We start from the raw sequence: 13760 nt of genomic DNA on the forward strand, positions 1-13760 counted from the left end.
CAATTGAAATAATAGAAGAATTAAAATACATCCATGTATAGTCACCAAAATCACTGAATGATGATTCAGAATCATAAATTCTGAAACCGTTTATATTTTTATACAGGATAGTTTAGCCAGAAAAGAGGTTTATTTTCAGTATCTGCATATCTTTCATCTCCACAGCTGCTCAAGGAGAACAGATTCCAGAGATTTCCTTAGGAAGCTCAACAGGAATTGGATGAAGCCCAGATCTGGGTTTTACATTACCTTCTAATTTATGTAGGAAGTAAACATTACCAATAGTAGTACTCCTCACTGCACATATGTTTTATGTCTGCTATGTTTTACAACTCTTTCTCAATATAGATTCATTAATTAAAATATGAATCATATAACAGGAAGAAACATTAAAAACTTCAGGCCTTTGTATGTAATGCTATTTACTTTAGAACAGTAGCATTTCAGCTCATGCTGCATTGTAGCAGACTACATAACTTCCAGTGAGGGAAGATAATAGGCACTTTTAGTACACAAATGGGCATTTGACAGGGTTTTTTAAAAATAATTCTTGCATAAAGTATGCTGGAGTATAGCTAAGAAGCCAACATACAATAATTAATATTATTGCAATCAGTAAGCAATATAATGTGGTGTTTATTTGTTCAACTTGTATGCCGCCTTTCTCCGAAGACTCAAGGCGGTTTACAATGCATTTAAAAACCATATATAAAAACATTAAAAATTAAAACATTAAAAACAATTAAAACCCATTCACACCATTCATGCCGGATCTTGCCAGATCTTTTTTAAAATCTATTTTAGCAATTGTGATTGTTGCAGCACTCCTACAACAAGTAAAATTGCTGTTTTATTAAAGTTCGTAAGCTTTTATTTTTTTCAAAGTGATAACTTGCCCTGGCAACTTGTAAGATTGTCTGGTCACCTACAAAGGACAACAGTGCTGTTGCCTATATTTAAAGTTTCTAACTTTAGAGTCTTTAGAGTTTTTTTCCACCTTTCCTCCAAAATGTTGTTTTCCACCTATGTAATATACAGACTATGTATGTACAGTGTTTCAACAGCAACTGTGGTGATGATGCACTGGGGGTTGGGGTCTGTGTAGCAGAAAGTCTCCGCTCAGTTACACTTGCCTGTCACGTGGTAACCTGTGTAGGAAAAAATACTACAACTGATAGGTGTATTGTTTGGCAGGGTCAGGTTGTGGACAGGTTTTGGCAGAGCCAGAAGTGGACAAGTCTCTTGATTTACTGGGAAATCCCCAGCACCAGATCCACAGGGATGAAGGATCCATTGCCTGGGCATCCTAAATTGTTCCACACTAAACTGTTAAAGAAGTAGAGCAGAAATCAGCAGTAGGCATATGGCATATTTATGCTGGCATACTTTCTGTTGCTTCCTAAATTGTAGAAAAGCACATTATACCAGTTGCCTCAATGTACCCAAATCAGGAGTGGGTTCTATTCACCATTACTACCGGTTTGCATCATGCTCTTTGTTGTGTCCTTATATGGGCATCCGCCGGTGGTTGGCTAATCCATTGGCGGGAAGTTTAAATAAATGTCATTGGCCGGCTAGCTTGCCGGAGCTGTATATAAGGAGGGCTCGGCAGCTCAGCCGGCAGTTCTGTATGAGCTGAATTAAAGTGCTGAACGGACCTCTGCTGAGTTGCGTCTTCTTTTCCCTGCGCCGATCTAACACTCTTCTGTACATGCGCAGAAGCTTCTGTGCATGCGCAGATCACCTATGATGACATCTGGGTCAGTGGGTGGAGCCTCCCTCTGGTTTTACTACCTGTTCTTGCGAACCGGTCCGAACCGGGGGTAACCCATCACTGACCCAAATCTAAGTTAACCATTTTGAGTTCTGTCACTAATTGTATCCTCTCTATCCACTTTTAAATTATCAACAGGTTAAACTCTACAAATATCTTGCTCTAATAAATGATATGATTAACATTTATCTTGGAAAGCAAAATGGAGAATTATTGCATGTGAGAGATCTTTTCCAAGTCAGTGAAGTCACATCAGCAGCAGCTGTTAAGAAATAGTAAAGTTGTCAAACAGCAGTTTTGCTACATCCCTACTAGATTGGTTCTCTTCTAATGTGAATTGTTCCTTTAATTGGAGTTTAGATTTGAATTTAGTTTCTGCTGGTTGTAAAAAATGCACATCAATAGCTTTCCTAATCATCAATGCCGACTTCTGTGACAATCTGATGTATTTTTACAAAATGGTGAATTGATATGCAGTTTGTGTGAGACATACGACTCAATCAAGAATTCTCCTACTTAGGCAATCCTACAGTTTAATGAGCAGAAGTTATTCCAGCATGATGAGGCTTCAAAACCACAATACATTTGCACCTGAGGCTTAGTTCTGAGTCACTGCCAATTTTTAAAATGCCTATCATAGTCCAGCAAGATTGGATTGTGCAATCCAAGTTCTGAGGGAAGACATATTGTTAGCATGAGCTCTTTTGGTTTCAAAATTTCTAAGATTGACTTAGTTTTTGTTCCTGTTTAGTCCTACAGCTCATCAAGTCTCAGAAGTTTCCTAACAAGCTGGTCATTGTACTAGAGACAGAAAAAGAAAAAGCACAAAGGAAAGAATATGTCTTTGCTGACTCTAAGGTAAAATGCTCCCTTCTGGGTGTTTTAACATAGCAGAAACATTACTATTTATTTTATGACATTATTTTCATTAATTACAAATGCAAAATGATGCATTTATTTATTTATTTAAAACCTATCCCTTTTTTCTGTTACAGAAATTGGTACTGAGACAATTTATAGAGGTTTTTAAGGGATGTACCGGTATTTGAGGATAAATAAATAGTATCTCTAGCTGTTCAGCTTGGATTATCAGAAACAAACAAAATAAACTGTGAACCAGAAGAGAAGAATGCTCAGTTTAATTGTTCAAGAGGTCTAGACAACTTAACTCTGACATATTTGTGTACATTAGATAGGATGCTATTGCAACTGCATGTTACTGTGTATGCACAGATAAATACACAAAAACTCAAGATATGATCTGAAGGACTATGGTCGAGGTATTCAGGAAGTACTAAAATAAAGTAGATGCTCAATAAAAATAATGAACAATAAACAAAACTATTGACTTGAATTTGTTTAAAATATCAGTTCCTTGTTCCAGACTTATTTTCTATTGGCAAAGAATGAAGATTTACATATTTCCTATACAACAATCCAAGTATAATTGGGTAAATTATACTTAGAATTCAGGGTAATAATTAAAATCTTACATAGCAAACTCAGTCTAGTCACAGTAATTTGTTTCGTTCTTACAGAAATATGCTCAGTTGGACAGTAGAATTAATTCTAATTAATCTTAAACACTGAATCAAATCTAGTTTTTAAGGAGATTATATATTTTCTCTAAAAAAGATACCTATTTTTCTTATACCTTATACCTATTCCATAGGTATAAGACATAACCAGAATTGCCATATATCCAAATTAATAATGGTTGCTATAAATGCTTCATAGTGTATAATTAGCTATCTTTCCATGTCAGTAGCTATCTTCCCATTGCTATAGTTCTCTGGGTAGTTTATAAAACTATTTAAACCAATTAAGACAAGCACATATATAAAGACAAAATATAAAGACATTTTTGCCCCTGAAGGAAAGATGGGATATAAATTGACTCAATAAATAAATGCTGCTATTATGATATCATATGAATGTTTAAAACAGTACACAATAAATGCCTAGGAAAAAGAAGAATCTACCGTATTTTTTGGAGTATAAGGCACATCTTAGTTTTGGGGGAGGAAAATAGGGGGGGTGGGAATTCTGCCTACCAGGTATTCATCTGGTTAGCATCTTTAGTCTGGTCAGCTTCAGCACATTAGTTCGCTGGTTTTGAGCATGCGCCCTCGCTACGCTCGCATGCGCCAGGTTGGGCATAAAAAACAGCTTTTAAAGCACAGCTGATTGTTGGAGAGAGAAGCAATGAGAAAAGCAGGCGAAGCACAGAAGTTCGCTTCACTCGCTAGCGCCTCGTTAGGGCTGAAAAAAAGCTTAGAAAAAGCTACATCTGGAGTATAAGACGCACCCAAATTTTCAGCCTCTTTTGCGGGGCGGGGGGTGGAGTGTGTCTTATACTCCAAAAAATACAGTATTTGCTTGCATTGTGGACATTGCATTGGATTCAAGGCCTGTCTCCCTGTGGAGGTCATTCCATGAATCCTGAAACTGAGAAAGTCATTTTGTTATCTTCCTCTGGATGCCTCCATCACCTGACTCTTTTCTTCAGAACTGGAGGGCCAAACTCCTATTGTCACAAGCACTATAATCAGGCACTATATTTTCTCATATAGCCCAAGATAAGGTAAGAGGAGCCCTTCCCTCTTTTGCAGTCAGACTGTGATGTCAGTGAATCAGCAATCATATCTGCAACATGTGCCTTTGTATGAATAATAAGGGTTTCTGTACTTGTGCTGGGATTTACCAGAACACCATCAGCTCAAATGGAAGCATATTTTTTGCATGTCTCAAAAGCCCCCTATTGCACACATTTTATCCATCAAGATCAGCTCTCTATGATATCTCTACATTGTCTTAGGAAAGGAACTATTCATACTCATTGTGTATGGAGATCTATGGGGGTGCTTATCGCTTGAACAGGGTTTATGGTAATCTAACCTTATGGCATCCCAGTATAACTGACTATCCCATCATTGGCTTCTAAGTGGACTGTACTTAAACTGTTGTTTTTTAAAAAAGTTATAGCTCATAATATAATCTTTCTCTTTTTCTGTGTTTATGCCCACTAAAAACAGAAAATAGGAACCCACAATTTTTTCTGATTTTGTTATCCATGAAAAGAAATTCCAAGTACATCCAGAGAACATTTCATTAAAAAAATAATACCATAAAAATAATACCATCTCAATACCTATTCTGTTTATAAATGCAAGAAACTGACTAATTTGGATTAATTATATCTAATCTAATAGATTAGATAATTATATCTAATCTAATAGATTAAAGACAACAAAATCAATTGTTTTATCTCAGCAGTTTACTGAAAATTCTTTGAACAGCTATCATACCATGACAGAAGTAAAACTAAGGAAGGATTTGGACTGACCTGAACATTTCTGTGTTTAGCATTTTCTCTAGGTTCTAAATAATTAAAAATAGTCTTAACTAACAATTGAAATGTTACCAAATCTGAAGAGATCACTTACAAATTGCTACTTAGGTTGAAACTTTCTTTCAACACATGTCATTGTGAAAGCATTTTTTTCAGTTTACATGTAACAAATGATCAATAACACTGAGTTAGTTATAATATTTCTTTTTTCTTTTGTTTTTTCTTCTCCATTTTTCAGAAAAGAGAAGGCTTCTGCCAGCTTCTACAGCAAATGAAGAACAAACATTCTGAACAACCAGAGCCTGACATGATCACTATCTTCATTGGGACCTGGAATATGGGTATAAATTTCAAATTTATGTCCAACCTCTGCTATACAAATTATTGTCTTATCAAAAGAGAGGAAAATGAAGAGTTTTCAATGGGGAAAGGGAGATAGGACAGGTCTCTGGGTCAGATATTCTGCACTAGCAGAAAATGATAACTAGCAACCTGTGATAACTTGAGGTGCATAGAAAAAAAAATCCGGTCCACTTTATTGTCTGCCTTAGTACAGCAATATTCTGATCTGGCAAGCTTATTAGAGATTCTTTTTTTTAAAAAAAAACTGAAAATTTTCTTTGTGTGTGTGTGTGTGTGTGTGTGTGTGTGTGTGTATGTATATATATATATATATATATATATGTTATGAGCTTTTCTATTAATCTTCTGCTACTTTATGTAGATGTTAATATAAATTGCCAGAAAATGTTTTCGGTAATTCACATCACACTCCTCTGATAATGTACTATTCCCTAATGTAGCTTCTTTCCCCAGTGTCAATAACACAATTACTGTGCTGTTCTTTAGAGAATAGCATACTTTCTTTTCAGAAGTGTTTGCCTATGCATGTTTGTGAATATTTTTGAATGGGAAGGGCCAAATGCTATATAGACTTTGGCTACTGCTAACATTTGTGCTGGTATGGAATGTGCTGAAAGTAGAGTGCTTAAAGCACAATCTGTGATAAAATTATTTTCTACATCCCTATCACAGATTTTACAGCTACCTCATTGTTATATTGCTCAATTGCTTTAACATGAATGCATGTAACATATAGACGATCCTTTACTCTTCTTTTACATGGCAGAATAATCAGCTTATTCACAGCTCTGTGGGCTTCTTTCCTCCTATTTGTTCTTGATTTGTTTTAAAATTACATAGCAAAATAAAATAATCTACAGGTGTAGCTTTCTGTCAGAACTGCAAATGTTGTAAAAGCTGATTAATTCTCCTCCCTTTACCATTTATTTAATTATGAAACTATCTGCTGGGAAATGCACTTTCAACAACAGTAAAGGTAGAATAAGGCAATAAATAAATAGTTCTATATATGGTTATGTCCATAATCAACTGGGATTTTACATACTGTATATTTCTTCAGGGTCTAGTGGATGAGAAAATAAGGCAGTGTTTGTTCCAGTTTTAATACCTGAATATTATCAAATAGGGCTATAAACTTTTTATAGGAAAGTTGTGGAATATAATCTATTAATCTATGGTTCTCTTGCCACTGCAGCCACCGATCACTACTAATTCATAGTGACAAAATGATGTTTTTTGTGGGTCTATTTTTAGTTACTTTTTAAAGCCTCCAAATTGGCTGAGGTTTAGATAGCTTTAATGCAACTTACTTTATTAAATACAGTAAACTGGAGAACCCAGTTTTATAGATTTTTCATTCATCTTCCTTCATAGTCTACCTTGCAATCTGTGGTCTTCAGAGGCAAAAAACACATGGCTTAAAAGTGAACCAGCACTAGCTTCAAAGAAGGTTGTTCAACCCTAGTAAAGATAGAGCTAGATTCATTATTATGGTAGTTTCTTATCCTCATTTTGGTTTGGTTTGGGATTTGCAAGGTGATGCTCCTCCACCAAAGAAGATCAGTTCCTGGTTTCTCTCCAAGGGACAGGGTAAGACTCGTGATGAGACAGCTGACTATATTCCACATGACATATATGTGATTGGAACACAAGAAGACTCCTTGGGAGAAAAAGAATGGCAAGAGATTCTAAGGCATTCCTTACAGGAGATTACCAGTATCAGCTTCAAAGTGGTAAGAATTTTTATTAATGTTTAACATTGTGGTTGGACACTAGATTGTTCTATTGGTCCATGCAAACAACAATCATCACATCTAAAATGCATCTGCTTTTTCAAAAAAATGCTTTTTTGAAATGATACATTAGATGTTCCTAAAGACCGTTAGATATAGTGATAAAGTCTTCAAATCAAGCTCAGCTTGTGACTTCATCAACATGTAGTTTCCTTGCCAAAGAACCTGTAGGAGCTGGATGGAGCAAAATAATCTCCCTTTGTGCTAGTTCCAAAATGGAGTCACTGTTCATCAGTAAATATTTGGGCAATCCAGTAACATTAGTCCTGATAGTTACTATGGATGGAGTTGTAATCCATTGAAAGTTCATGATCTGGAATTCTGCTGGCCCTTAGCTCCTGCTAAAATAGCAGGTGCAAGTCATGGCCAGGGATTCCTTTGGCCAGCTTCAGCTGAAGCATCAGTTAAGAATCACTTGGATAAAGATAATCTGGTGACAATAATTCATGATCATTACCTCTAAAATAGGTAACATGCTATATGTGGAGTTACCTATGGAAATGATTCAAAAGCTGCAACTGGTGTAAAATGCAGTTACAAGAATGCTAATAGGTTAACCTTAGCAAGTGTACAATGACATGATTTTTAAGTCATCGAAATGATTACCAATAGATTTACAGCCCTTACTCAATGTTCTTTAAACCCCTTTTTCAAGTAGCACTAGATTATTTATTATTATTTGTTTATTATTTAGATTTATATACCACCCTACTCCCGAAGGATTCAGGGCGGTGAACAGCCAAGATAAAACACATATAATATAAAATTTAAAAAACAATTTAAAACGTATTAGATAAATTTGGCCCATACTAATTAAACTACCCCCGTTTTTTAAAAACAAATTAAAATTAAACAATTAACTTAAGCCAGCCCAGCTTGTTGAAATAAAAAAGTCTTGAGGGTGCAGCGGAAGGTGCGTAAATCCGAGATCCTCCATATCTCCCGGGGGAGTTCGTTCCAAAGGGCAGGTGCCCCCACAGAGAAGGGTCTCCCCCTGGGGGCCGCCACTTGACACTGTTTGGCTGACGGCACCCTGAGGAGCCCCTCTCTGTGGGAGCGTACTGGCCGGTGAGAGGCTACCGGTGGCAGAAGGCGGTCTCGTAGATATCCAGGTCCTGAGCCATGGAGCGCTCTAAAGGTGGTAACCAATACCTTGAAGCACACCCAGAAGACCACTAGGAGCCAGTGCAGCTCACGCAGCAGAGGTGTTACATCGGAACGCCATGTCGCTGCCATAACCACCCGCGCGGCCGCATTCTGGACCAGCGGGAGCCTCCGGGTGCTCCTCAAGGGGAGCCCCATGTAGAGAGCATTGCAGTAGTCCCGGCAGGAAGTGACGAGGGCATGAGTGACCGTGCATAAGGAGTCCCGATCCAGAAAGGGACACAACTGGCGAATCAGGCAAACCTGATAAAAAGTCCCCCTGGCCACAGCCGTCAGATGTTCTTCTAAAGACAGTCGTGTGTCCAGGAGGATACCCAAGTTGCGAGCCCTCTCCATGGGGACCAACGACTCGCCCCAATAGTCAGTGATGGCACCAACTGGCTATATTGGGACGCCGGAAACCACAGCCACTCGGTCTTGGACGGGTTGAGCCTGAGTCTGTTTCTCCCCATCCAGATCCACACGGCCTCCAGGCACCAGGACATCACTTCAAGGGCATCATTGGGGTGGCCCGGGGTGGAGATGTACAGCTGAGTGTCATCAGCATACTGGTGGTACTTCACCCCGAGGCCACGGATGATCTCACCCAGTGGCTTCACATAAATGTTGAACAGGAGGGGCGAGAGGACCGACTCTTGTGGCACCCCGCACACCATGCGCCTCGGGGTCGAGCTCTGCCCCCCTGCCAACCCAGACTGCGACCGGTCAGAGAGAAAGGAGGAGAACCACTGCAACACGGTGCCCCCCACCCCCAACTCTTCCAACCAGCGCAGCATGATACCATGGTCGATGGTATCAAAAGCCGCTGAGAGGTCTAATAGGACCAGGACAGAGGAACAGCCCCTGTCCCGAGTCCTCCAGAGATCATCAACCAACGTGACCAATGCCGTTTCTGTGCTGTATCCAGGCCTGAAACCTGACTGGAACGGATCTAGATAAACTGTTTCATCCAGTTACTGGGGAAGCTGTCGCGCCACCACACTCTCAACAACCTTTGCCACAAAGTGAAGGTTGGAGACTGGACAATAATTTACTAACACTGCCGGGTCCAGGGAAGGCTTCTTAAGGAGAGGCCTCTTTCAAGGTGGCGGGAAAGTCACCCTCACTCAATGAAGCATTAATAATCCCCATGAGCCAGCCTCATGTAACCTCCCGGGAAGCCAGCACCAACCAGGAGGGACACGGGTCCAATAAACATGTGGCCGTGCTAAGTCTACCCAGAATCCTGTCCACGTCTTCGGGAGTCACAAAATCAAACTCCTTCCAGATAACATTCTCAAGACCTGCCTCCATCACCCTCCCGGATCTACCCAGTCAGAGTCCAAGTCTTCCCGAATTTGAGCGATTTTGTCATACAGATACTGTACAAAGTCCTCGGCCCTACCCTCCAAGGGGTTTTCCCGCACTCCTAGATGGAGCAGGGAACAGGTCACCCTAAACAGGATGGCCGGGCGATTATCTGATGACGCAATAAGAGCAGAAAAATAATTAAATTTTGCTGCTTTTATCACCACTAGGTAGGTCTTAATATGAGACTCACCAGTGTTCGATTATATCAGGTAATAACTTGCTTAGAGCCCATTTATCTGATATGGATATATAGAGAGATATATATACAGCCTCCATTGTTGTGAGGTACCCTGTATGGGTATGGAACAGATGGCAGGACTTCTCAAGGGAGGCCCCACTTTCTGAAACACATATTTATCCCTGGAATTGGTGATTCCATTTCTCCTTGGATTTCAGAAGGAAGTGAAAACTATTCTATTGTAACAGACTCAGTGTTTTGTTGTATTTGTGTGGCTATCATTAAGATTTATCACAATTGAAACATAATTCCCTGGGCCTGGGAATAAGAAGAGTAAAACCTTGCATAACAAGAATATATGGACATTTGGTTTGTATATTATAAACAGATAGCCAGCTCCCATTAAATCAAGAGAGTTAGAAAGAGGATCAAAGGCATTAAAGATGACTTCCCTTAATATTCTCATTGATTAAAAGAACTTGGCAATTATCATTGTTACTACTGATTGTTTTGAGTAATTTCATTTGGGAATTATTGTTCAGTACCCAAAGACCACATGGACTGAGGCAACCAATAAAGGAACAATATGAAATAAGAATCCCATTGCTGCTTCTGGGTTGCTTAGGTCTTTCAGATCATAACTATCTCAATCTATTTTGATTATTAACCACACAAAGTAAATATAAGAGTAGACCTACAGATAAAACCAAGATTAAAAGAAATTGTAGAAGGCAATTATAAAATAATTTCAACTAAAAGAAATTTCAGTTGAAGTAAATCTAAAAATAGTCAGAGAGCCTATTTGATGTAGTGAGTTAGGCACCAGACTAGAAACAAGGAGACTGAATTCTAGGCTCATATTAGGCACAAAGCCATCTGCGTGATCTTGAACCATTCACTCTCACTTAGTCCTAAGGGACCAGGCTACGGCAAAGCACTTCTGAAAAATCTTGCTAAAAAACTGCATACTTTGCTTTTTTAGCTTAATGGGCTCAAATTTTCTACTGGTGACCAAAGTTGTTATTGTAGTAGTGGTGGTGGTGGTGATTATTTGAACATGTATGCTGCCAAACTAAACAACTCTGAGTGGTTCACACCAATCGTGCAAAAACATTACAATAACATCAACAAAATATACAAAATAAAGACAAAAGACGGCACACATGGTGGAAGTGAGGGGTCTCATTCTCTCTTGCTAAAGACCTAGATGAAGTAGGTATGAACTAAGTCCAACCCTGCTTTGTTTTTCAAGATCAACGGAGTGCCTAATTAATTTTTACTAACTTCATATTCTTCAAATTGCCTAGTTAGATATCATAACCTAACAAACATAGCCTGTTTTTAATACTGGTAGCCCTTGACTTACAATTGAGCCCCAAATTAATGTTGCTAAGTGAAACAGTTGTTAAGTTAATTTTGCCCCATTTTATGAACTTTCTTGCCACAGTTGGTGGGAAGATGAATCATGGTTAGTGAATCATGGTTAGTCATATGGTTGTTAAGTGAATCTGGCTTCTCCATTGACTTTGCTTGTCAGAAGGATGCAAAAGATAATTACATAGCTCTGGGACACTGCAACCATCATAAATATGAATCAGTTACCAAGCATTTGAATTTTGATCACATGTAATGGTTGTAAGTGTGAAAAATGGTCATATGTCACTTTTTTTACTGCTGTTGTAACTTTGAATGGTCACAAAATGAAATGTTGTAAGTCAAGGACTACCGGTACACAAACTGCAAGATACTATGCTATAGTATGATAAAATTGCTTTTATCATCCAGCTACAATGTTATTTAAAACATGACTCCATTATAATAGTGGGACTATGTACTTAGATTCGTTCCACAGTTCTTAAATGAAAGATATGTATAGAAAATATAGTGTTAACACTTCTTCAGCATTCTGCTCCTGTTCAGTACATTGTTTCTGTACATAATTGGTTTATTTGTTTATTATATTTGTATACCTTCCTTCTCCTGAAGGACTTGGGGCGGTGAACAGCCAGCAGATAAAATACAAAAAATACAAAATTTAAAACAATATTAAAATCCAATTAAATTAATTTGGCCCACAGTTAAAACACCCCTATATTAAAACCCATAATTTAATAATTTAAAATTAAAACAATTTTAAAAAGTTAGGTCAGGTCAGCCCGGCTTGATGAAACAGAAACATCTTTAGGGCACGGCGGAAAGTGTGCAGATCCGCCGTATCTCCGGGGGCAGCTCGTTCCAGAGGGTAGGTGCCCCCACAGAGAAGGCTCTCCCCCTTGGGGCCACCAGCCAGCATTGTTTGGCCGACGGCACCCTGAGGAGCCCCTCTCTGTGGGAGCGTACTGGTCGGTGGGAAGCTACCGGCAGCAGAAGGCAGTCTTGTAAATACCCGGGTCCTAAGCCATGGAGCGCTCTAAAGATGGTAACCAATACCTTGAAGCGCACCCAGAAGACCACTGGGAGCCAGTGCAGCTTGCGCAGGAGAGGTGTTACATGGGAGTGCCAAGTCACCCCCATAACCACTTGCGCGGCCGCATTCTGGATGCATTCTCTACATTAGAGAAGGTTCTCATTAGAATTCTGATCAAGACAACATTAAAAAAAACTCAATATGCGTTATTGGAGAAGGGTTATGTATAGGTCCCTAGTTATTGTAATCCAGATACTTAGATTTAAGTGGAGGTGTGTGGCAGCTGATTTTTACTTTTTTAAAAAATTAGATAGCAACCCACACTCTCTGGAACATCAGGACTGTTGTACTGGCGAAACCTGAACATGAAAATCGCATAAGTCACCTCTGTGTTGATACTGTGAAGACTGGAATTGCAAACAGGCTGGGTAAGATTTGGGCAGACACCCAAAAAGGCATTTTAAATTGCTATTTTTCAGATGTTGACTCTCCTATGCTATAAAATAAACTGGAACAAAGTTACCTTTGTTATATATAGGTCTCTAGTTATTTACTAATGAAATTGCAAACAGATGTTTATTCGTTTATTCGTTTTATATGGTAACCCATTTTATTCTCACTGGGTGGCTAATTGTTCATTAAAAAAATAAAAACACAAATTCAACTTAAAAGCTAAAGGGAAACCTATAACAACCATTAAAGAATATAGTGCCAAGGCCTACAAAAAGCATGGTATATCATTCAGTCATACAGTCTGATTCAACTAAGTTTATGGCCCCAGCACCTGGAGGAAGAATCCTGTGTTTAAAGTCTTTCTAAAGACTAATGGAATTGGGGCCATCCAAATTGCAGGGGAGAAACTGTTTTGGACAGTAGTTGCCATAACAAGAAGACACAATAAAGGGATCTGAAGCTTACCTGAAATATGTCAGATCTAATGGGATGAGCAGAGAAAATTGGAGATTGGAGAGCCGGTAAATAATTGCATGCCATGGAAGATTTTATAGGTGACAACCAGCACTCTGAATTGCACCCAGAAGCTTACTGGCTCCAGTGCAGCTCATGGAGTTATGGTATTATATGGTTATTCTGCACTGTCCATCACACTGCCTTTGTTGCTTCATTCCAAGCCTTCCAGTTTAGGAATAGACTCAATTGGCACATAGAGTTTTGCAAACAACCTACATATTGTGAACCAACTCTAATGATGGAAGAAGACCCCAAAGCCCATAACTAATTAATCTTGCTAGGGTTGTGCTGAAGCCTTACCTACAGCTTCTGAGTACCAAAAAAGAACATGAACAGCATGACTTGGTTGATCAGGAACAAAGATGCATAATTATGTACCATCAGCAATGATTATATTTTATCCCATGAGG

At 38.8% G+C, this 13760-nt stretch overlaps 1 protein-coding gene across 1 annotated transcript in view; it reads left to right on the forward strand.

Moving 5' to 3' along the window:
* The window catches only part of INPP5D (inositol polyphosphate-5-phosphatase D), a 93588-nt gene that overhangs the window by 41733 nt on the left and 38095 nt on the right, over nt 1–13760 (forward strand). The window contains exons 11-14 of the mRNA XM_087872730.1: nt 2526–2632; nt 5365–5467; nt 7026–7222; nt 12692–12809. Coding sequence (XP_087728856.1) covers nt 2526–2632; nt 5365–5467; nt 7026–7222; nt 12692–12809 — 525 coding nt within the window. The remainder of the gene's footprint in view (nt 1–2525; nt 2633–5364; nt 5468–7025; nt 7223–12691; nt 12810–13760) is intronic.

The sequence above is a fragment of the Pantherophis guttatus genome, chromosome 6 (genome assembly GCF_059756535.1).
Source record: "Pantherophis guttatus breed Tessera chromosome 6, ASM5975653v1, whole genome shotgun sequence".
Taxonomy (NCBI): domain Eukaryota; kingdom Metazoa; phylum Chordata; class Lepidosauria; order Squamata; family Colubridae; genus Pantherophis; species Pantherophis guttatus.